Source organism: Abramis brama (genome assembly GCF_963993115.1).
Source record: "Abramis brama genome assembly, chromosome: 18".
NCBI classification, from domain to species: domain Eukaryota; kingdom Metazoa; phylum Chordata; class Actinopteri; order Cypriniformes; family Leuciscidae; genus Abramis; species Abramis brama.
The window spans coordinates 32940739-32965906 of NC_139980.1; the positions used below are offsets into that span (position 1 = coordinate 32940739).

At 37.6% G+C, this 25168-nt stretch overlaps 1 protein-coding gene across 1 annotated transcript in view; it reads left to right on the forward strand.

Annotated features, from left to right (window-relative positions):
* The window catches only part of slc24a4b (solute carrier family 24 member 4b), a 57280-nt gene that overhangs the window by 19069 nt on the left and 13043 nt on the right, over positions 1–25168 (forward strand). The window contains exons 3-12 of the mRNA XM_084090548.1: positions 73–149; positions 8054–8128; positions 8344–8428; positions 11102–11205; positions 11871–11945; positions 12846–12871; positions 12965–13018; positions 13813–13904; positions 22861–23030; positions 24069–24210. Coding sequence (XP_083946674.1) covers positions 73–149; positions 8054–8128; positions 8344–8428; positions 11102–11205; positions 11871–11945; positions 12846–12871; positions 12965–13018; positions 13813–13904; positions 22861–23030; positions 24069–24210 — 900 coding nt within the window. The remainder of the gene's footprint in view (positions 1–72; positions 150–8053; positions 8129–8343; positions 8429–11101; positions 11206–11870; positions 11946–12845; positions 12872–12964; positions 13019–13812; positions 13905–22860; positions 23031–24068; positions 24211–25168) is intronic.

Below are 25168 nucleotides of genomic sequence, written 5' to 3' on the forward strand. Positions count from 1 at the left end.
AACGCACAGCAACTCCACAACAAGCCTTGGATCAAATGCATGAATGTAAATGTGTGTTTGTGTTTTTTACAGCCATCCGTGAATTTCCAGATGATGTTTTCACCAATGCCGAACGCAAGAGCGGCGCTGTCCTGCTACATATTATAGCGGTAAGAAAATCTGTTTGACTCTCTCTTTCCTCAGAACATCAACTGACTAGTCTTTTTATTTATTTTTTAAGTTTTGTAAAGGAATAAAGAAGAGAAATTGGTCTTGGAAATGATAGGTCATGATTTAATAGCGTGCAGCTCTTTGCTGTTTTCAGCTGGATCTTACTGTGTGGGTTAATCTACTGGTAATATGACTAGATTTAACTCCATCACCCATGAGCAGCACAATTAAAATCTGCGTGGTTATGTAACGCTATAATGCGTTTGCTCAGGTCTGAATTCTGCATTGATGTGTGGGATTTCTGTTTTCCTTTAGCGCCCCCTGTGGCTGGGATTGATCATGGAAATCTGTCTGGAAAACTGAATTATAATTTATGCTTTGTGCCACTGTGAAATCATTTCTCATCAAGGGATTTATGCTTTTTATGTCTAAACAGTCAGTTAAATGCTTGTGGAAAGTCATTGATGGATGTTAGTGAGTTTCACTGTGTTTCACATGTGTTTCTTCTCATGGCTTATTTACTGTAGCCTATAGTTCTTAAGGAAAAGCCATTGCTTTTTCATGCACAAGCTTACTTAACATGTCTTCTTGAAAACTCGTACAAAGAAAATATACAAAATGTGCATTTATGTTATTTTATTGCACTTCAATATAGATTTCAATTATAAATCATATCTTGAAAAAACTTGTTTTTTCTCTTCAGAAATCTCCTCTTCTGCAGATTTACATGCACCAAACTTTATCTTCGGAAGGTTTTTACAGCGGGGTTTCTTCATTCATCGTTCGCCTGAATTATATAAAATGATACTTTCTAAAAAAAATATGGTGTACATTTATTTTTTTCTGGCTGTTGACAGTATTTTCTATAATAATATAGAGTTATAAAAATAGATCCAAAATCCACTTCTGTAAAAACCTTTAATGTCAACAAAATGAAACTTTTGACATTTTAAACCTAATGTTCAGATTTCTGTAATGCAAAGCTTTATGCAAATTAGTGCATATTTAATTAGATAATACATCATTGGCATATTTAAACAAAACATTTCAGAAAACTGTCTATTAGTTAAAATGTTTACCCTGTTCAACTGGAGTTTACCAAATCAGGAATAAAATGTAACTTTTGTCAGTCTTAAAAACCCTTTCAGTCAAATCACACGTTCAGTAGTGGCCAAAAGTCAAAATATTACCATCAAAATATATTTTATATTTTCTTACAAATATTTTAAAGATGAGGGAAGAACAAAACACTAAACTTGTTTTAAATATTTCTCTGACAAAATTATTGGGCCAAACCCCCCCCCACAAACTACAGGCTTTATTATAAAAAAAACATTGATACAACATAATTAGTTATTAATATTTTGTTGGTTCTCTCTTGTTTTTGCATGCATTCATAATTTTTTTTTTGTTCGACAGCCTGGCCAAAATTTTAATATAGGGTAAAGATACCAATTTCCCTAGGCTGGACATCACTTTCGGCCAGTTAAAACAGCACGTTTGATTATAGAGGTGGAAAAAGTAAACTGTGATGTTTTAGTCTAAATAACCGTTATAACGGATACGACCCATGTTATTATGCTGTCTGAAGGTCATCATGGTATTTGCTTGCATTAACTTTGGCTTCAAAATGTGGATAAATAGAAGCTTTTATTGGGTGGGCGGCTCATTAAGCTCGACGAGGAAAGGGTTTGCAGTGAATCCAGATGAGATCCAGAGGTGTGCAGTCAGGCCTGGAGCGCAAGGACACATTGTGCATTCACAGGAGAAACGGGTTCAGTGGAGGAAAGACCTGACAGAGATGATAAACAGCAGTGAACAGTTGTGTATGCCTCTCAGAGGAAGCTTTCATGGCTCAGAGGTTTGCTCTCATATGGTTCTCTATTTCACAGACATGAAAATAAACACATTGGGTCAATAGTTGACGTTCACAATTGCAAGCGTAACACAGGCTTCTTGTTATTAGTAGAGATGCACCGATGTATCGGCCAATCATATCTGCCGATAAAAGCAATTATTTTCACTATTATATTCTGTCAATCAAAAGTGTGCGGAAAAACACGTTCAGACTGCAACTACTGTGTGATGAAAATATCTCTTGTGTTGAATTTAGGGAAAGTTAACGCGACAATAACGCATTAATAGTTAAAAACAGAAGCAGGTTAAAATTTGACCCTGTGAATCAAAGGGTTGCCAGGTTTGCTACACTATTAATCGCATGCAATAATCGCAAAGAGGCGAGCTTTGTGCTTTGTTACTTCCCATAAGATACAAAGTAGACATATCAGCTTTCCAATTCTGTCCATTTTATCACGAAATTCGAACAATAAATGGCGTTTCGACGCTTTTAAATGTGACGTCATGTGACAGATCGCTGTAGCGCCTCAGTTTAAGCGGAGTCTTTTCTTCCACTTTAATACTGTGACGGAGAGGCAGAGACGGTCGGATCCATTTGCAGATATTTATTAAAGAAGATAACAAACTGAGAACCAGAAGACAGAAACTCAAAAAATGTCAAGGGCAATCCAGAATCGTAGTCAAACAAGCAACAGTCAGAGGCAGGCAGCAAAGGTTCACAAACGAGTTCAGAGTCCAAGTTCAAATACACCAGATCAAGTCAAAATACTGAGTAGCAAGAGATACAAACTGAGATAGAGGTTTGGTAAAACAAGACTTCACAAATGAGAACAGAACAGAACAGTCCAGATAAAGGGGAGCTGAGGGTGCACAGGTGGAACTGATGAAATCATAATGAGGTGATGAGGGAATAACGAGCACGAAGGATAATGGGAAATGCAGTCCTAGTATGCAGGAGAGAGGGACCTAGTGAAACCAGGAGGAGGCGTTGTTGTGCGTTCCGTGACAGAGCCCCCCCCCCCCCCCCCTGCGAGCGGCTCCGGAAGCGAGGACCTGGCCGACGGCGGGGTCTTCCACGGGGTCTTGGAGCAGGTTGGTCTGGGTGGTCCCGGTGAAATGCAGCAGTTAATGTGGGATCCAGGATATCTTGAGACCTGACCCAGGAGCGTTCTTCGTACCCTTCCCAGTCAATGAGATATTGCAAAACCCCGCCGTGGCGTCTGGAGTTCAGGATTTCTCGCACCCGGAAAGCCTCCGCGCCGTCCACTTCAATGGGGGGAGTCTGAACAGCAGCGACCTCCTCCCGGCTCCTCTCTCTCCTGAGGGCAACAGCAGGTCTGAAAAGGGACACATGAAAAGTGGGTGAGATTTTGTACTGAGCAGGGAGTGACAAACAAAAAGAAACAGGAGTTATCTGACGAAGTATCTTGAATGGTCCAATGAAACGAGGAGAGAGCTTCTTGCATGGGAGCTTGAGACGAAGATCTCGAGTGGAAAGCCACACCCACTGGCCGGGTCGGTATCGGGGACCCTCACGCCTCCTTCGATCCGCCTGATGCTGATAACGGCGAACGGCGCGCTGCAAATGGACGTGAGCAGCAACCCAAGTGGCCTCGCTGCGCCGGAGCCAGGCATCTACTGCTGGGAGGTCGGAAGGGAAAAGGGGAGGCTGGAAACCTAGAACACATTGAAAGGGCGTTAGACCGGTGGCAGCCTTTAGCAGGGAATTTTGGGCATACTCCACCCAGGCCAGAAAACGACTCCAGTCCTGTTGATTCTGGTGGTAGTAAGTTCTCAGAAAACGAATTAAGTCCTGGTTAAGGCGTTCAACCTGCCCGTTGGCCTGGGGATGGTAACCAGAAGTTAAACTGACATTGATGTTTAATTTTGCACACAATTCTCTCCAGACACGGGAGGTAAATTGGGGACCGCGGTCAGTCACAATGTCCTCGGGCAGGCCAAACAGACGGAAAACCTGGTTAAATAAAGCCTCTGCAGTTTGTAAGGCCGTGGGCAGGCCGGTCAGGGGAATGAAACGGCAGGACTTAGAGAAACGATCCACCACGGAGAGGATGGTAGTGAATACTTGAGATGGAGGTAGATCCGTTACAAAATCCACAGCGATGTGTGACCAGGGACGTCGTGGTACTGGCAGAGGTTGCAGCAGTCCTGCGGGCTTGAGATGGGAGGATTTCACAGTATTACAGACAGAGCATAGATGAACAAACTTGATAACGTCTGACTGAAGAGAAGCCCACCAAAAGCGGTTTGAGACTAACTGAATGGTGGCTGCAATACCTGGATGACCTGCGCTGGGAGTGCAGTGAACCCATTGAAGCACACGGTGGCGGAGATCTGGTGGAACAAAGAGGCGGTCAGCGGGGCATTCTGGCGGAGCGGGATGTTTACTTAGTGAAGTGGTGATTTCAGAGATGATGTCCCATTGAACGGGAGCCACGATGAGAGCAGTAGTGATAATGGGTTCAGGCTTGGATTCTTCGTCTGGATCATCGAACTGGCGGGAAAGGGTGTCAGCTTTGCCGTTCTGGGAGCCCGGTCTGTAAGTAATCTTGAAATCAAATCTTGAGAAAAACAGAGACCAGCGAGCCTGGCGAGAATTCAAACGTTTAGCTGACCTGATATATTCCAGATTCCTATGATCAGTGAGCACAGTCAACGGTTGACGGGCTCCCTCCAGCCAGTGCCTCCACTCCTCAAAGGCAGTCTTCATGGCCAGAAGCTCGCGATCACCCACGTCATAATTTCTTTCAGCAGAATTGAGTTTGCGAGAGTAGAAGGCACAAGTAAACATCTTAGCTGGATTACCATGACGCTGTGATAACACTGCCCCCACACCTGTGTTAGATGCATCCACTTCCACGATGAATTCCTTCTCTGGATCTGGGTGATGGAGAATAGGAGCAGAGGTAAACTTCTCTTTGAGTTGAGCCAAGGCCGCAGTACAATCCGCTGTCCACTTGAAACATTTACCTCCTCGAAGCAGAGATGTGAGAGGAGCTGCAATCACACGGATAAATCTGCGGTAAAAATTAGCAAAGCCCAGAAAGCACTGCAGCTCTTTAACAGAAGATGGTTGGGGCCAATTAACCACAGCTTTGACCTTGCTGTCATCCATAAGGACTCCGTCCGCACTGATGACATAGCCCAGGAAGGAGATGCGTGTCTGATGAAATTCACACTTGGAAAGCTTGGCATAGAGTTGGTTTTCAATCAGGCGCTTGAGAACTGCACGAACATCCTGGACATGTTCTTCAAGGGAATCAGAGAAAATCAGAATGTCATCAATGTAAACAATAACTTTCAGATGCAACATGTCCCGGAAAATCTCATTAACAAAAGCCTGGAAAACGGAAGGACTATTGGACAGGCCGAAAGGCATTACCCTGTATTCATAGTGCCCGGATGTAGTCGAAAATGCAGTTTTCCATTCATCTCCACTCCGTATGCGAATCAGGTTGTATGCGTTCCTTAGATCCAGCTTGGTAAAGTAGCGGGCAGAGCGGAGCATCTCCAAGGCGGCTGGGACTAGTGGAAGAGGATAGCGATACTTGACTGTTACCTTGTTAAGACCACGATAATCGATGCACGGCCGAAGACCCCCGTCCTTCTTCTTGACGAAAAAGAATCCGGCGGAGGCCGGAGATGTAGAAGTGGTAATAAAACCTTTTGCCAGCTGTTCGTCAATGTACGTCTTCATAGCCTCAGTCTCAGGTTGTGACAGCGGGTAAACTTTTCCGCGTGGAATTACAGCCCCAGGTAAAAGCTCAATAGCACAGTCGCCAGCACGATGAGCAGGAAGGTGAGAAGCCTCAGTTTCGCTGAAAGCCAGAGCGAGATCATGATACTCAGAGGGAATTTTCTGAAAATCCACTCCCTTAAGGGAAGTGTTGTGGAGCTCAGTACCTTGGACAGCTGCCTTGCAATTGATCTGGCAAAATTCGGACCACCGGGAAATTCTCCCCTCAGACCAGGAAATTTGGGGGTTATGTCTCTCCAGCCATGGAAGCCCTAAAATTACTGGATGCCTGGGTGAGTGAATTGTGAAGAATTGATTGGTTTCAGAGTGCTGTCTCCCGAAGCTGAGTGTGAGGGGTTGGGTGATGTACTGAACCTCTCCAGACCCTAGGGGGCGTCCATCCAGGGCTTCCACGGTAACACCGGATTCACATGCGAGGAGAGAAACACGATGAGTTTTGGCAAAAGCAAGGTCGATAAAGTTTCCAGCAGCTCCTGAATCAATCAAGGCCTTTATGTCCGAATCATGTTTGTTAAATTTCAGAGAACATTCCACAGAAAATAGTCTAGAAGAGCGATTAGAACTCACCGCAGCAGAATTCTTGAGAGCTGGGTTAACTGGACAGGTGGCCCTCAGGTGTCCTGCTTCTCCACAGTACATACAGAGATGATTACGGCGTCTCCTCTCCCGCTCCGCTGTGGAGAGGCGTGTGTAGCCAATCTGCATGGGTTCTGCTTTGGTGAAGTCTTCTGTGACGGAGAGGCAGAGACGGTCGGATCCATTTGCAGATATTTATTAAAGAAGATAACAAACTGAGAACCAGAAGACAGAAACTCAAAAGATGTCAAGGGCAATCCAGAATCGTAGTCAAACAAGCAACAGTCAGAGGCAGGCAGCAAAGGTTCACAAACGAGTTCAGAGTCCATGTTCAAATACACCAGATCAAGTCAAAATACTGAGTAGCAAGAGATACAAACTGAGACAGAGGTTTGGTAAAACAAGACTTCACAAATGAGAACAGAACAGAACAGTCCAGATAAAGGGGAGCTGAGGGTGCACAGGTGGAACTGATGAAATCATAATGAGGTGATGAGGGAATAACGAGCACGAAGGATAATGGGAAATGCAGTCCTAGTATGCAGGAGAGAGGGACCTAGTGAAACCAGGAGGAGGCGTTGTTGTGCGTTCCGTGACAAATACAAGTTTTATCTCGAAAAACATGCATGGATATCAGAAGGTATGTTGAAAGATGCAGTACAGCTCACTGAAATAAAACGTGTCTCATGTAATCGCTTAATCAGTTTCAAGTTTCAACCGCGAAAAATGTCAAGAAAACAGCTTGTGGACAATGTGTCACTTAATTTTGCATTTACCTCAGGAAAATTCAACACATTTTATTTCAATATTTCAAATGTTCACGTTACATCTAATATCAAGCCTATATTTAATTATCTTTCAGCTTTATTTTAATTAATGAACACAGTTTTTAATAGTTAAAAATACTGATAAACATTGACAGCTTAACCAATTTTTACTAACTTCAAATTGTTGCTCTGCCATGAGTGACTTAGAGCACATAAACCACAAACCAAGCAAAAAATAAAAACATTTATAGCTTAAACTTAGCATTGCTTGTGATGTTCCTCATTTTTAACTTGCTTTGGATAAAAGCATTTGCTAAATGATTAAATGTAAATGTAATGTAATGAATTGCACTAAAGTTTGACACTTACGCACAAAATCGAGCTTGCATAGTTAATAGCATTAGCATTCACATACTTGCAAAGAGTCTGTTTTAGCTCAGAAAATTACAGAAGTATAAAATGAATGTTGACGGCATAGCTCTGATCAATCGGACCAGGAGAATTTGATGAGAAATTACCTTTGATTTGTCAAATCTGAGTTCAGTTTATAACACCTCTTTGCAATCTCTTCTGAAGCTCTAGAAGAGTCTGTCTTTTTCACAGCAGAATTTGGTTACAATTTAATTTAAGATGTCATTGTTACAGACAGTGTAATTATATATTTAAGTACTGAGTAAAATTAAGCAACTACATGTACTTACTATAGGGCTAGGGTAGGATTAGGGTTTGGTTGAGGGTTAGTTGCATGTAATTATGCATAGTTTACTGTTATTACTATGGTAAGTACATGTAACATAATTATGTAACAAGGACACTATAAAATAAAGTGTTACCCAGAATTTATCTAATTGTTCTCTTGGAGAAATAAGTGAGATGTTAAAGAAATCTCTTAGTCTGACCATGATCTTCTGTTGTTTTCCTACAGGCTCTCTACATGTTCCTGGCCCTGGCGATCGTGTGCGATGACTACTTTGTGATGTCTCTTGAGAAAATCTGCGAGGTAGGATTGTTCAAATCCCACAGAAACGATCCCAATGAATTCCCCTTTCATCTGAGTAATACCACGGTACAATGAGAGCAGAATCCGCACTGTTCTTCCTCTGACCCACTTGGAGGCTTTCAGAAGCTCATAAAACACACTGCTCCAGTTTTGGGTGGGGTTTGTGCCAAAGGCTTTGCTGGATGTGAAGCGTCTGCTGTTCTTGTGTTGTGCAGAAGCTGAATCTGAGCGAGGATGTGGCTGGTGCCACGTTCATGGCGGCGGGGAGCTCAGCGCCAGAACTCTTCGCATCTGTTATTGGTAAAGTCACAGTCACAATCATCACACATTGTTCACTGCAAAAAAAATTGTTATTCCTCAGTGTTTTTGTCTTGTTTTCCAGTACAAATATCTAAACATTCTTCAATCAAGATAAATTTACCTGACCAGCAACATGTCTTGTTTTCTGAAACCTGTATGAAAATGAAATGAGTTTTTGCTTAAAAGAAGAAAAACAAATCAGTCATTGGGGTCAGAAAAATAATCTTGTCTTCCCTTTGAATTAAATTTGTTTTTTTGTTATCTTACAAAGCTCTTTACAGTCTTGATTTTGTTTTTGGGCTCTACTAGAACAGGTTTTCATGTTTAAATGTTCAAAAAACATAATTTCCCCCATATTCTCCATTGTTGCAGCTCGTCTCTTCCCATTATGTCAGTAGCTGGGTTTCCATCCAAACATGAAGGGAATCTTTTCAAAGTTTCCATGGAGTGCGTGTGGTCAAATAGCCTGGAAATCCAGACCTAAATCTGAAAGATTAATGGTCTGGCGTCGACTAATGAAACTCGGCCAGCTCGAGGGGCGGCACCAAGCATGCATTTGAAAATCTCACTGCACGCAATTGGATAACACTACGACCAATCACAACAAGTTATCGCTTAGCTACCAGCGGAGCTAACTGGTAGATTAGACTCTTACCGTATCCGGTCGGCAAAACAGCAAAAACGTCCTTCTTGCAAAGGAAGGATTCGAGCGCCGTCTTCTGTTCCTCTTTTAGATAAAAAGCCAAGTCTAACTCGTTCATTGTAGCGGCCAAAGCCGTTTCAAACAACTGGTGCTCATCCATCGCCATCTTGCAATGTTTACTAATGACTTCGACGTCACAGCGCTGTCGTCATCTTTAGCTCCGCCTATATCAGATAACCCGATGTGATTGGTGCAGCTCGGATACAAGGGCATATTTAATGAGCATCATTACTCGACACCAGAGTAACTCGCTGAGCAAATTCAGCTTGCGCTCTCGCGAGAACTCTGGATTACCAGGGTAGTGGTCAAATAGTATGATGAAAAGATCATACTTAAAGGAGAACTTGGCAACTATTTAAACTTAATCAAACCGTTTAGAAATCATTTGGATGGTTAAATAACCTGTTCTGGTGAAAATGGTGACTTTCCCCGCTCCCCCTAGCGTTCCCAGGCGGAAAACCAACCTTGCAACATGGAGACTAACATCCTGGTAAGTTGTAAATAGGAAGTCTCGTGAGAAGCAAAAACGAGCGAGAAACACAAACTGCTTTACGGCAATTGGACATAAACACCGAATACGTACATTGTGTATTCCCCACCTCAGTAGACATAGCTCCACATGATAAAGTTGGCCGGCTCCGATAATAACAAATGCACATGAGCAGCGGTAGAAAGGGGGAGGAGGGTGCCGCAAGTGAGTTTTTTTACGACAGTGTTGTGAAATATACGCCCCATAGCTGTAGGGGGAGCTTGTTGAGAAAACATGCGACAACAAAAGTGAAAATCAGCGAAGAAATGGCTAGAGTTGCCAAGTTCCCCTTTAATATTGGGTCAGAAAACAAGATGAGTAACACACGCGAGCCTTTACTCTTATTGCTGAGCCAAATGATCCGGTTCGGTTCCCTAAAAAGAGCCGGAATTCCCATCATGAGGAAACAGCCGGTCAGTCACATGGGTTTAATGTGCGCTACGTCAGAATTTATTCGGCAAATGCGTTTCCATTTCTCATTATTTGCATTAACTGTTTTTTGCACAAGGCAAAAACCACCTCAAGCGAGCATAAAACTTTTGCGAATTAAGGGATTTTTTTTTAAATTTGGCATTTCCATCACTCATTTCTGATGCGATACTTCAATATGCTCATAAAAACAGGGTGATGGAAACATAGCTAACATAGCTAACGATGTAACTCGCTGCTTAACTACCATAGTACGATGCATCGTTGAAGAAATCAACTAGGTAGTCACGACTGTTTCCCGAAACCGTATTGTCGCAAACTGGTCGTTCAACCACGTTGGTTAATGATGTCACACAGGAGTGGAGTAATACTTGCGATGCTGTTTGTGAATGTGTTGGAACGATGGTTTCGGGAAACACTGACTCGTTGAACTATGATGATAACGACGGAACTTGCGAACATAGTTTGCTAACGATGCATTTGGGAAACGCACCCCTGTTTAGTTCCTGTCTCTATGAAGCCCCTCCTTCTGAAAAGCACACTGTGCTCTGATTGGTCGGCTGAATTAGTGTGTTGTGATTGGTCAAGCGCTTCGAGTGTGTTTGGAAAATGTCCCGCCCCTTACCATAACCGCCAGTTTCAACACACTACTAACTAACTCAACCAGACACCCCCCCCCCCCCCCCCCCCCATATTTAAATGAGGAATATTGTGACGTGTTCGTTTCAGGAGTTCAGAAACAGAGACACTGATATAGAGAAGAACTCCCGCTGGAGGGACTTTGAGCTTTGAAACTATGCAGAGCTTTTCAGAAAACTTTTCAAAAAGACTTTCTTGAAAAAAATTACTTTGCTTGTCACGTAAATCTATCTTCTTTTAAGAATTGTTATGATTTGTCCTGGAAAGGAAGAACGTCATTCTTTGCAGTGTTCCTCCTGAGATTATTTGTGTTCAGATTTGAGCAAACCCCTAAACTGTGAAAAGTTAAACTTTTCAACTTTTGTGTTTTCAGGGGTCTTCATCACTCACGGCGATGTTGGAGTCGGAACTATCGTCGGTTCTGCCGTCTTCAATATCCTCTGCATCATAGGAGTTTGTGGGATTTTTGCCGGGCAGGTGTGTGTGTGTGTGTGTGTGCTTCTTCTCCAACAGTATAGCTGTAAAGTCAGCAATATTTCAAAATATTTCAAAATAAGAAAACAATCTACATAAGGGGCATTAAATAACTCAGCACCAAAACACTGATATGAAGAATAGACTTAAAGAACCTCAAAAACCATAAAATGGTTCTTGATAAGATGATGGTTCTTTTATGAAAGTGCTTGAAAGAACAATTGAGGGATCTTGATTTGTTTTAAGAGTAAACTTTGTTTCTTTTCTTTTTTTTTATTTTGGTCGGGTTCAATGCATTTGCCAAAATGTGCAGTGTTGAATAATGTATCTCATTATATAATGCACTCAACCTGACCTTAAAATTTTTACTTAACTTAGAGTTTTCTTGGCTCATATTTATTGTTCTTACTGGATTTCCAAAAGGTTTTCATACAAAATATGATTAAAAATGCATTTTTTTTGATTTCTGAGATAATAACTGGAGGCCTTGCTCCATGTCTTGTGGCATTTATATATTGAACCATTTATCATTTCATATTGTTTAACATTGTTGTTTTGTTTTTTCCTGTCTGTAAATCGCAGGTCATATTCAGTGCACACTGTACATTATTCTCTAGCTTTGTGTATTCATGTATTGATTTAACAGTAGTGTGTGTTGATGTCTGTAGGTGGTCTTACTAACCTGGTGGGCTGTTTTCCGTGATTCTTTCTTCTACATATTGTCTGTAGTTGCTCTGATTGTGGTGAGTCTCAGATGAAACACACTGTAACAACATCATCCTGTAATGCAGGCTTCAGGCATGTGATTAGATAAAGACAAAAAAAAGAGGAAAATCTGACCCAATGGGCAATTATTATTATTAATAAATGTTTATTTCAATAGATTACTATTGCAACAATACATACAATTATAATTTTAAAAAATGTATATTTAAAAAAAAAGTATTAAAAAAAAATATATATTATATTATTATACAATATATGTTGTAATAAAAGTATTAATAGATTTGTTGTTATTATTATTATTAACAATATTTATTATTATCATTTTTTATTTTACAGAACAACAGTAAAATTACAATTAGGCTGTCTTAATTACTTTGTGTTCAATCATTAAACCATTATTTTGGCGGAAACCTACAGGGAGACCTTAAAGGGATGGTTCGGATCCCTCGGGGGGTTTGGCTCGAGGTCATGGTGCAAAGGACCCTAGGTTGATTTTACTCCAAACCATCCCTTTAACGCTTCTCTTTGTTGACAACAACAGATTTCTAAACGGTTCTCATTAAGAATTTGGGAAGAGGGTTGGCCTGTGTAGCGTTCCCAAATGCTAATTATTAGAGACTTAAACACACATCACTTGCAGAGTAGCATTTACTGTGAATCGTAACTGTACATGAACACGTTGCTGTGCTTTCTCTGAAGCATGCAATCTGTTTAGCAGTTTATTTAGTTATTGTTTAAAGCCATTTTGTGATTTTAATCATCATACAGTAACTTCCTCCATAGGAATATCTGCACTAAAGTATCTAATAATATGGGATATATATATATATTTTTTTATATTAAATATTACAGTTTATTTAGCTTTTTGGAACTAGACTGAACTTCACTGATTATCTTTTTTGTTTGAATTCAATCAGTTCATCTATGATGGAAAGATTGTGTGGTGAGTCTCTTCGTTTTCCTCTCTTTTCTGATTATTTGTACAACTGATCTGACGTCTGGTTTTGATTGTATAAACCTGTCTTGTGTGTTTTAGGTGGGAGAGTCTGGTGCTGGTGCTCATGTACGTTGTATATATCCTCATCATGAAGTGAGTATTCTTCACAGGCATATCATACACACACACACACACACACACACACACACACACACACACACACACACACACACACTTGCAGAATAGAGTGAAGTTCAAAATATAATCACAAAATATTGTGATTTATGTTCAAAAGTCTTCGGGTCAGGCATTTGTTTTGTACTTCAGGAAGGACACATTCAATTATTCAAAAGTGATAGTAAAACATTTATTTATTTCTACTAAAGTTTTATATTTCAAATAAATGCTGTTCTTTTGAACCATCTATTCATAAAAGAATGCTGATTTTTTTTTTTTTTACTGACATATGAAGCATCACAACTGTTTTTAACATTGATAATAATCATAAATGCTTCTTGAGCATCAAATCATCATATTAGAATGATTTCTGAAGGATCATGTGACACTGAAGACTGGAGTAATGATGCTGAAAATTCAGCTTTGGAATAAATTACATTTTAAAACGCATTCAAATAGTATTTCACAATATTTCTGTTTTGCACTATATTTTTTTTTGAACAAATAAATGCAGCCTCGGTGAGCAGAAGAGACTTCTTCCAGAAACAATCTTACCGACCCCAAACTTTGGTAGTGTATCGAATATAAAAAATAAAAAATAATGATAACTATTTGTAATCAGTGAAGTGGTTAATTATCATGATGTTTTTAATTCTGGTCATACCAGAGCGGTGAATGTTGGCACTCAGGAAGAAAACTCTCATGTTGTTATATAACCTGTGGATGCTCCTAATCAAGCCTCTTTTGTTTTGGATCTGTGTCTCTATTAGATTTAATTCCAGCTTGCAGAAGTTTTTCACAAGACGGAGCGATAAGAATGTTGCCAATGGAAACGCAGCGGCCGGCAGTGAACTGGAGGACGGTAAACACAGTTTAGACTGTAAATGGGATGATCCGTCTGTCCCGCTGCTGGGTCCAGGTAAGACTAAACAGACAGACAGGCTTTAAAAACTCTCATTTATCGCAAAAAAGTTTTTACGCTCGCATGAGGTGTTTTTCAGGCAATTCGAAAAATAAATATTTCACGAAACTGCAATGGAAACAGTTTTTGTGCATTTCCAGGTCACCTGACGTAGATGACGCGGTGTGTTTGGACAGAATACGAGACAGAGTTCTTTATTAAATTCATAATAGACAGAAGAATTACAGGAATAATGGATTCTAAACCTCAAATAAATGCCACAATCAAGACCTCGAAGCAGAAATGAGGGAGAAACACCCAGAAACACCTCATATGTGCCGCTCACAAGTATAATAAGGGTCGTTCCTTACCCCTGAGACCCGAGAGTTTGTCTGGTGTGCATTTTATAATTGTACTTGCTATTTGGGATAAGTAGGACCTAATAAGTATAATAACTAAAATTTGTTTTTGTACAGGAAGTAGTTTTTGCAGAAAATGATGTCCTCATGTGAGGACATACTACTAGCAATCAAAAAACAAACTTAAATGGTTGTAATTCAAGAATGCTTTGGAATATAGACATATGGTTGATCTTGTTTTTAAGAAGACATTTGCCAGATTATTGTAGAAGTGAAATAAATTATGAAAGTGAAACAGAAAAAAAGTTATATAAGTTTGAGTTTATGAAAATATAGAATGTAAAAATATAATTATTTATATTTTATATAAAATATATATATTATAAAATATATTTTACTCTAAAACTGCTAGAAAATTAAAGCCAAAGATCTAAACAAGTTGTGTTCCAAATTTTAGGTTGATATCTCAAAAAATGAGCTTTCAGTAAGATTTTATTTGGGCGTAGTACCAAACTTTTTCACTAGATGGACAGCCAGCTTCCTTACTGACCATATAAGGGCGTCTCCATTTTCATATATGTTTTGAATGATCTGAACCATGTCTTTCCATAATTTCATACAATTTATTAAGTATACATCCTATTCAGAAATAGTATGGGTGTTTTGGCAGTATTTGATTTGATTTCAACCTCTAATAAACATAAAAAGAGCACATATGTGCGTTATAGCTCGCTGCCGCATCACAAATCGAGAATTTGAGAGAATCCATAATATTTTTCTTTATATTCTAAACATTTTCAGACCTTTTTTTCTCATAACATTTAATTAGTGTTATCTTTTGAACTCTTGGCATGAAAACAAACTGAGGTTTCTACCAATCTTTCATGATTTTTCATGTTTACTTCTATTTAAAAATAAAGGCCTAAACACGCCTAATGAATATGAAATATTCTTGTTGCAAATTGATAAATTACTGCTCTTCTGTAATTTATTTTAAAAAACAGCCACCAAATATGAACACTAGAGATTGTAAGCTTTCAAATGATATATAGTTTGTCAATATTACTTTAGGTTTTTACTAAGATATTATTGTTCTAAATATATATGGGCAAACGTCCCAGGTGGGACGGTGACAGTTAAGGGGATAACGTAATATAGTCCCAATGTCCTCAAACGAGTGCTTCACATTTACTGATGTCCTAGAGTGCTAAAATATGTCAAATTTGAATCCCCATATGATGATAGAGACAGTATTGTACATAAATACATTTGTTTCATTCATATAATTTGAATAGATTTTTTACCTGGGTCATTTTTCTTTATGGGAACTGGTGTAGAAGTGTTAGGGTTAGGGTTAGGGTCATTTTCTTCTCACTGACATTGGTGTAATGTTGTGATATCACCACAAGACGGTGTGGGCAGTGTCCCTAAATGTGGCCAACATGTCTAAGATTTACAAATTTGACTATCATTGTGTCAAGAGGCAAAAATGTAATGTCCTCATATGAGGACGCAGGGTCTCAGGAGGTTAATGCTTGGAAAACACACATACATCTCCTTCCATTAATAATAATGGCCACACTGTAAAAAAAAATTTGCCAGTTCAACAAAAAAAATCTTAGTACCAATTTCCTTTGGCTTTTTCTTGTTTACTCAACTTTTGTAAATAACAGTTGTACTGACTGAAATTAAGTTGTAAGTCATACAAAAAATATTTAATTGGGTAAACTTAAGATAGTTAGTTTTCTGGAGAGGTGCAACTATTTTTTAACAAACCTTTTTAAGTTGTGCCAATTCAACATTTTTTGTCTGTAGGTCTCAATGTCCGAAGTTGAGTAAACAAAAAAATCCTATTGGAAATTGGTACCAAGTAATAATATGTTACCACTGGAAACTACAATAATTTTGCTGAAGTCAGAAACTGAAAACTGAGTCAATGTTAACAAAACATTTATTCATAAGCATGTTGAAGAAAAATACAAATGTCATTTAAATCAGCTGTCATCATGGCAATACAATTTTTTTAAAAGGAATATTTTACCCTAAAATCACATTTATTTACTTTTTTTTCAGTCTCAAACTTATAGGACTTAATTTCTTATGTGCAAGACACATGCAGCTTTAGAGAATTGTTGACTGTTTTGGGAGAAACAGTCAACAATAAACTACAAATTCTTTATAAATCTTGATATCTGATTGTATTTAGAAGATATGGATTAAATCATATGGGGAAAATTGATATAAAACATGGTTTACATTTATATTATTATCTTTGTTCTAGAGAAGAATGGAAGTCACAAAAAGACTATGCACTAAATTAGAGTACAAACTAGAATAAATAAATGCTCAATGATCTTACAATTATGGATTGCAGCTACTTGAACAATATTTTTTTGATAGACGGGACTATTGCTGAGCACTTTAGGTCAAGACCAATAAACAATTATTAATTTAGTCAAAAGTGTATTTTAATAATTTAGGATAGTTCACATTGAGGGCATAAATCAAGCCAAATAGGAGAGTAACCTGTGGCAAAGTTCTTGCACATTATCCAGCCTAATCTGATCTTATAGTACTACAAAGAGGCACCTTATATTTGGGTTTGAGTGGACAGTGACAACACCATCTTCAACAATAGTTAAGATCCTCTCTTCTCCCCTTGTGAATGTCTTCTGGCTCTGTGTCCTGCAGTAGAAAATAAATCAGCATAAAATTAGGGTCAAATTATTATTAGACCACAGAGTGACCATAAACATGTGCTCATGTAACTTCACTTGAAAAGTATTTTTAAGCTTGTTCAAATTCAGCCATAGAACTAAAACTGATTAACGGAATCTTCCAATTTCCTGCACCTGTGCTGTTAGATGCCATGATATCAGTATTATGGGAAAGTTTACCCAAAGATGAAAATTAGCCCATGATGATTTACTCACCCTCAAGTCTGCCACTATATCACTGCCATTATAAAGTTTGGAAGAGTTTATATATATATATATATATATATATGAAAATCTCCTAATAATTTACTCACCCCAATGCCATCCAAGATATCCATGTATTTCTTTCCTCAGTGGAAGATAAATTAAGGTTTTTGAGGAAAACATTTCTGGATGTTTCTTCGAATAATGGACTTCATGGAAATCATGAATTGAAATCAATGCCGTTTTAAAAGGTCTTTGAAGTTCTTTAACGGGCTGAGCATGATCACAGCTGAGGATTAGGGTATTATCTAGTGAAACGATCTGTCATTTAAAAAAAAAAAAAAAAATTATATACTTTTTAACCACATTTGTTCAGATCGAGCTGTTCGGATTGAGCTGGGAACTACGTCATCACGTTGAAAGGAAACGCTCGACGGCGCAGGCGCTGGCAGAAGTACCGCCCCACTGTTTACAAACGGTACTTCCATCTATGGGTATTTCCCGTATTTCCGCCGGCGCCGTCAAGCGTTTCCTTTCAACGTGATGACGTAGTTCCCAGCTCAATACGATCAGCTCGATCCGAACAAATGTGGTTAAAAAGTATATACATTTTTTTTATGACCGATCGTTTCGCTAGATAAGACCCTAATCCTCAGCTGTGATCATGCTCAGCTCGTTGAAGCACTTCAAAGACCTTTGAAATGGCATTGATTTGGACTTCAAAACGTTGGTTACAATTGAAGTCCATTATTTGAAGAAAAATCCTGAAATGTTTTCATCATAAACAAAGGTAGAGCTCTGAGAGTTGTAGCCTTTTTTTGAGCAAGCCCATTGGAGTTTCTGTGTCTGAAAGACAGAAAACAAATATGGAACAAGTTATATGCATATTATTATCCAAAGAGAAGCATTGGGAATTATCTTGAAAAAGAGATTACCACATGTTAAATAATTACCTGATGATTAAGTTGGTCAAGGAGGATCTTTATCTCATCTCATACGCTCCACCACTTGCTTTGTACAATTAAATGTGTATTCATCTAACAAAGAGAAAAAGGTGCTTTTTGGATAAGTTTGTGTGATCTTGTAATACTCAGCACCGACCCTGGAAAAAAAACATTGTTAAAACAGTAAGAATTAAGTGTAGGCCTAACTAAAAATTATAAACTCACCTGATCTTTCAAAAACAAAGGCCACTGTTTTAGCACATCAGAGGTTGTTTTTGCTTTACTGATGTTCTTTAGTCTAAACGGGACAAATACAACAGAACAAAGATACATATAAAAAAATCTACAGTACATTAATTTACATTTAGTAAAAACATGGAAAAATCAAATGTGAAAGAGAATCAATTCATAGTTTTCACTGTTTTAATTATAGTTAAGTATAGTTAAGTTATTATAGAGCAGTGAACATATTTCACACACACACACACACACACTATTATTTAATATACAAAGCAAACATACATTTTTAACAACATTTGTGTTGCATATAGGCCTATATATATATATATATATATTTCCTCTAAATTGTATTATATTGAATTATTTTGAACTACTGTTGAATGCCTGAGCCTCAACGTATGCATGTACACACTGTCACTGACATTTATATGACAAATAAACTTGAAATTGAATATAATTTAATAGACTACTGTCACTTTAAGAGCTATTGTACAGATCTAATACTGAAACGTGGATTTCACAACATTAACCGACTGCGTTTACATGAATACTAACGTTAACGTTACACATGGTGGGGTTTTTGATATAATTGTGTGTGTATTTCACTATTAATTAGCAATAAGCCGTGAAAGATAACTGAATTCTCACATTTTGTCCGAGAGAAACAGCTTTTTAATCAGGGCAAGCACCACATTTGAGTCTTTTTTCACGACTTACTGAGCTTAACATTTTAAACATCGGGCACATCCCTGTCTTTTCTCATTCAAGCATGTTTCTTCGCTTTATTCTAACATTAGGTGTCAATAAGGTTAGCAATGTGCTACGCGGATAATCTCTAACAACAGACACTTATTGTCTCCACAGAAAATATATTTTAACATAATACTATATTTTACCAACATATATGTGCATTTAATGTAGCTTATTTTCGTTCATAAAGCAAAAGAAAACTTACCTCAACCAGAGATGATTTCCATTTCTCGATAGCGTGGTTGATTGAGGAAACCCCGCGCAAGCAACTGACAGAGAGACTGACTGCACATGCGCCAAAACAGGAAGTTAAACATTCGAATGCAGAAATCAAAACATTAAGTTTTTTCAACTTAATTGTTTGTGTTCATTGGACAAAATAGTAGTAAACATGCAGTTAAATAGTTTTTATAAGTTAACTCAACTTTGCGCTCATACATTTGCCTACTCAACTTATAATCTTAAGCTGAGTAAACAATTTGCGAGTTGGATTTTTTACAGTGCAGTGCAGTGGCTGGGATGTAGTACATAAACCTACCAACGTCCGTTGCTGTGACTTTTGGAATGATTTTACGTATCGCGAGAGGAAAAAATGAAGTTTTAGTCGCATAACATCGGTTAATGGAAACGCCGTCATTTCGCAATAGTTTTTTCTCGACATTTAGAAATTTTTTGCAAATCTGTAATGGAAACACGCCTAGTGACTTTACTTGAATTTCTTAAAAAAATGTCCAGTTCTGCAAGTACTAAATACAGTCAGTTATGCTACAGACATCTAAAAATAAAGATTATAATCTTTCTGGGGTGTCTGAGGTAACTTATTTATTTATTTATTTTTATTAAAAATGCTGTTCATACATAGTGACTAGATTAATGTTTTCATTTGCACATTTTAAATTATATATCATATTCTAAAAATGTATGTAATTATTTTCATATAGATAGATAGATAGATAGATATTGCATAATGAAGAAATACAATTCTTATTAAAAAGCTATTATTATTCATTTAAAAAAAGCAACCAATATTTTTTTTTTATATATATAAAAAACAATCTTAAGCAATTAAGCATAATCTTGTATTATTAGTTATCTTATTTTTTTATTGGCATTTTTGCCAGTAAGATTCAGATTTTTTTAAAATATCAGATCATTATAATTTGACCAGTTTTGGCAAGGTTAGTTTAGGTTGTTAAATATCAAGAAAATATCAACATATGAAAGCAACATGAAAACAAAAATGACATTTATTTTATTTTATTTTAGGTTTATTCAACAGGTACAATGCACACTAAGAATACATAAATAAATGTATAGTGTGCCAGAATTAGCCAAAAGGCTATTTTACATCTGCTGTCCCTGGACAGATCTTAATATGTCACACCTAAAATAAAAGGATTGAAATAGTACATACAGGTTAATATGAATATATATATATATATATATCAGAGTTTCCGCTAGAAAAAAATGGTGCCGGTCAAAGTGACCGGCAGAGGTTTCGTTTTCCGGACATTTTGATGATATGCCGGTCAAATATCGCCTCTTAATTAGTCAAGTTGAGGAAAACTGGATGCAGGCTATGTAACTTAAAAAATGACATAATCAGGCCGAATGCAACATGTTTATTAGCCTAACTTTCAAATAGACGGAAAAAAACATTTTCTACTATGGTTTTGTACGTTTCTTCATTCGGATCTATTTGCGATCCATTCCATTCTAAACAAACAACGCAGTTTATATGCTTCGTCCTTGTTTAATTATTCATTAAGATAATAATTAATAAATGCGTGCATAATTATCAGTGAACTTGATAAATGTTGCAGATATGTTTTGCTATGCATGCACAAACAAATGCCTTTCAACTTATGTGTGCAAAATTCAGAATAAAATGAATGTGCAGCAATTTGTACAAATAGAGAGTCTAGGTCTACTATACGTGTTGTAGCCATTAAATAAGCTCATTTAGTTTAATATTTGTTAAAATATTATAATGTTATTTTTTAATTTATGTTGATTATGAAAAGTGAACCGCACGAGTAAGATAGGATGCGCAATATCGAGAGACATGGAGCGGGTCAGACATGATTTTGACCACTTAATTAAGTTTTGTTTTGTAGAAAGACTTTTTTGAAGTGAATTTAGTTTTGTATAAATTGTATCTTAATTTTAATAAAAAAAAATTATCAACCAATTGCCTGGATTTAATAAATAAGAAGTCAAATATAGCAGATGATAGGCCTAATCATGCAGGCACCCGCGCGGTCACTTGCATTGCTCGTGAACGGGAGCGCATCTCATCCTAATTTAACGAAACTCAGCGTAGGCCTCACAGACATGAAATATATCTTAAGAAAGCTTGAAATGTATTTTTAACAATTTAAAACGAAAAGAAATAGGCTACTCTCTGATTATGTAATCCATGATGTGCATTTCTCTCTATAGGCGCGTTCACTACGGAGATGGCGATCGTCAACTTCATCTTTACAGCTGTTGTTGCTGTTAATAAACTAAAAATAATAGGCCTATAATTTTATTAAACAATAAATTAAATGAAATTGTAATTGTATTAAAAAAGCAACAAAAAAAATCCTGTTTAAGGTTTTTTTATTATTATTTTTTTACCTATGCTAATTACGCATTCAATTCAGGTAGGCTACTGAGTCGCTGTCCTCAGTGCTCAGAAAAGCGCTGAAACGGAGATGAAGGGGAACCCGTTTTTATTTTTTTATTTTATTTTTTGGCTTATTTTAACTGGCCCATCCAGTTTTCTGGAGGCCCACCTACAATCAAAATCCTGGCGCCGCTAGTGCTTCGCAGCGGTCTGATATCAAGAAATAACAGACCGCATTCCACATTGGAATTCAACCAAGCCATGTAATAATGTTTAATAACTTTCAAACGGTAGAGCCTGTTCCTTTATAACATAGCCAAAGGTCGGTGTATTTTTGCTTTATACGTTTTAGGATTATTCTCAAATTCAGATTGTGTTAGGGGGGCGGGATTATTAGGCAATTTTAATCGGACAATTTGACCGGAGAGATTTAATTTTGTCGGACATTTCATTTTTTTTCCGGCCAATGTCCGGTAATTACCGGACAACGGAAACCCTGATATATATATATATATATATATATATATATATATATATATAAAAAAAAAATAATAAAAAAAATTACTAAATCAACATATAAAATAGAACAATTGGTCAAAATTAAACAGTTTGGTGTATTTTACAGATAGATTTCTTGGACATCTTGATCTGAGACTTTCTTATTTATTGTACATGCTCTGAAAAGCTGAATGTGTCTGTGGTCTTTGCGAGAGGAAAGCTCTCCTGCTTCAGTATTAAAGCAGATTCGAGAGGTGTTTGTTTTTCCAGCTCTTGAGATCTCAGCACTTTTTCCTCTTTCTGCTTCTGAGAGGTACAGTAACTATCACTTCCGTCTCTTCACTCCCTCCATCTGTTTCTGGCATCAGTATCTTCACCTTTAACCCTGCCTGTCTGTTTAGTCTTACTAAACCTTTCTGCATGAACTATAGTCTGCACACTCTCATTCTGATGCAAACATCTAATAGATAGCAGAGGAAATGTTTCATATAAGAGCTGAAACACGTTATTTTAGAATATCAAGAAAGAATATCAGTCATAATTTGCTCTGTGTGTTTTTTTTATATATATATATATTCGATTGGCTTTCTCAAGTCAAGTCCAGTAAGATCTACAGCCGAGGTTCGGTGGTGATGGTTGATGAAATCATCAACGCCAGTCCGACGAATTACCGTTTCCCTGAGGCGGGTCTGCGTGTGATGGTCACCAACCACTTCGGCCCCAAGACTCGCCTGCGCATGGCCAGCCGGCTCATTATAACCGAGGTACAGACGCCTGACTGTACAGACCACACTGTGAGACCGCAAAAACATATTAGCAGCTGAATTAAAGATGTGAAAGGGTGATTCTTATGAAACTTACAAAACTCCCAAATAAATACATTTAAATGTTTTTATATTTCATAATTATTATTATATATTTTTTTTTTGTATTATTGACCATCAAAGAAATATAAAATCTTAAAAAGTTAAAAAGATATCTGGACATTTCTTTGTGAGATAAAATTTTAAAGGGTTAGTTCATCCAATAATGAAAATTCTGTTCAGTGTAAACGTACAGTAATTATGCATATGCACAAGTAACTTAATAATGAAATTATTACAATAACCCAAAAGGATAGGCTGTTTTGTTTTCCTCTAAATATTTCTAAAGCAATTTGAAGTAATTTATTATATTTCGTAAAGGAGTCACAATGACGTCCTCAGTGGACGCAGCTTTCATTTCCATTTTTATTTTGTCCATCAGTTTCCTCAGAAGTGAGGATTTTGTTCCCTCAACACACATAGGATGGAAATGCTGCTTTATTCGAAAATATTGCTTGTGATGTTTAGACGGCTCCAATTCATCCCAAAGGTTTACTCTGACACCGGAGTCAGTAAATCATTTTCATATAGATCTCACTTTGGGTCACTGTCGCGCCGGAACAGAAAAAGACCCTCGAAAAACGGTTGAATGCACACAATTCTCTAGCATGTCATTGAATGGTGTAGTATTACGGGTTAGTTCACACAAAAATGAAATCTCTGTCATTGCTTACTCTCCCTCGTTTCTTTCCAAACCCGTAAGACTTTCGTTCATCTTCAGGACACAAATGAAGATATTTCTGATGAAATCTGAGAGTTTTCTGTCCATCCATTGACAGCTACACAACTACCACTATATGATGAACAGATTGAATTTAGGCTTTAATTCACATTTAAACATTAATCAGCGAACATAAACAGTATAAAAATCATTATGTCTATGGAAAGTCCCCATAAAACTTGGAAACCCAACATATATGTGTGTGTGTGTGTGTGTAGCGTCAGAGGTTGGTCCAGTCAGCCAATGGAGTGGAGACGGCTGTGGTGGACGGGAAGCCCGACATCGAGAATGGAAACGTACCAGAAGACAAAACCAATGAAGAGAAAGAGAGTGAACTCACCTCTCCATTCAGATTCCCAGGTGATCTATCTATCTATCTATCTATCTATCTATCTATCTATCTATCTATCTATCTATCTATCTATCTATCTATCTATCTATCTATCTATCTATCTATCTGTCTGTCTGTCTGTCTGTCTGTCTGTCTGTCTGTCTGTCTGTATGTCTGTCCTATCTGTCTGTCTGTCTGTCTGTCTGTCTGTCTGTCCTATCTATCTATCTATCTATCTATCTATCTATCTATCTGTCTGTCTGTCTGTCTGTCCTATCTATCTATCTATCTATCTATCTATCTATCTATCTATCTATCTATCTATCTATCTATCTGTCTGTCTGTCTGTCTGTCTGTCTGTCTGTCTGTCTGTCTGTCTGTCTGTCTGTCTGTCTGTCTGTCTGTCCTATCTATCTATCTATCTATCTATCTATCTATCTATCTATCTATCTATCTATCTATCTATCTATCTATCTATCTATCTATCTATCTATCTATCTATCTATCTATCTATCTGTCTGTCTGTCTGTCTGTCTGTCTGTCTGTCTGTCTGTCTGTCTACCTATCTGTCCTATCTGTCTGTCTATCTATCTGTCTATCTATCTATCTATCTATCTATCTATCTATCTATCTATCTATCTATCTATCTATCTATCTGTCTATCTGTCTGTCTGTCTGTCTGTCTGTCCTATCTATCTATCTATCTATCTATCTATCTATCTATCTATCTATCTATCTATCTATCTATCTATCTATCTATCTATCTATCTATCTGTCTGTCTGTCTGTCTGTCTGTCTGCCTGTCTATCTATCTATCTGTCCTATCTGTCTGTCTATCTATCTATCTATCTATCTATCTATCTATCTATCTATCTATCTATCTATCTATCTATCTATCTATCTATCTATCTATCTGTCTGTCTGTCTGTCTGTCTGTCTGTCTGTCTGTCTGTCTGTCTGTCTGTCTGTCTGTCCTATCTATCTATC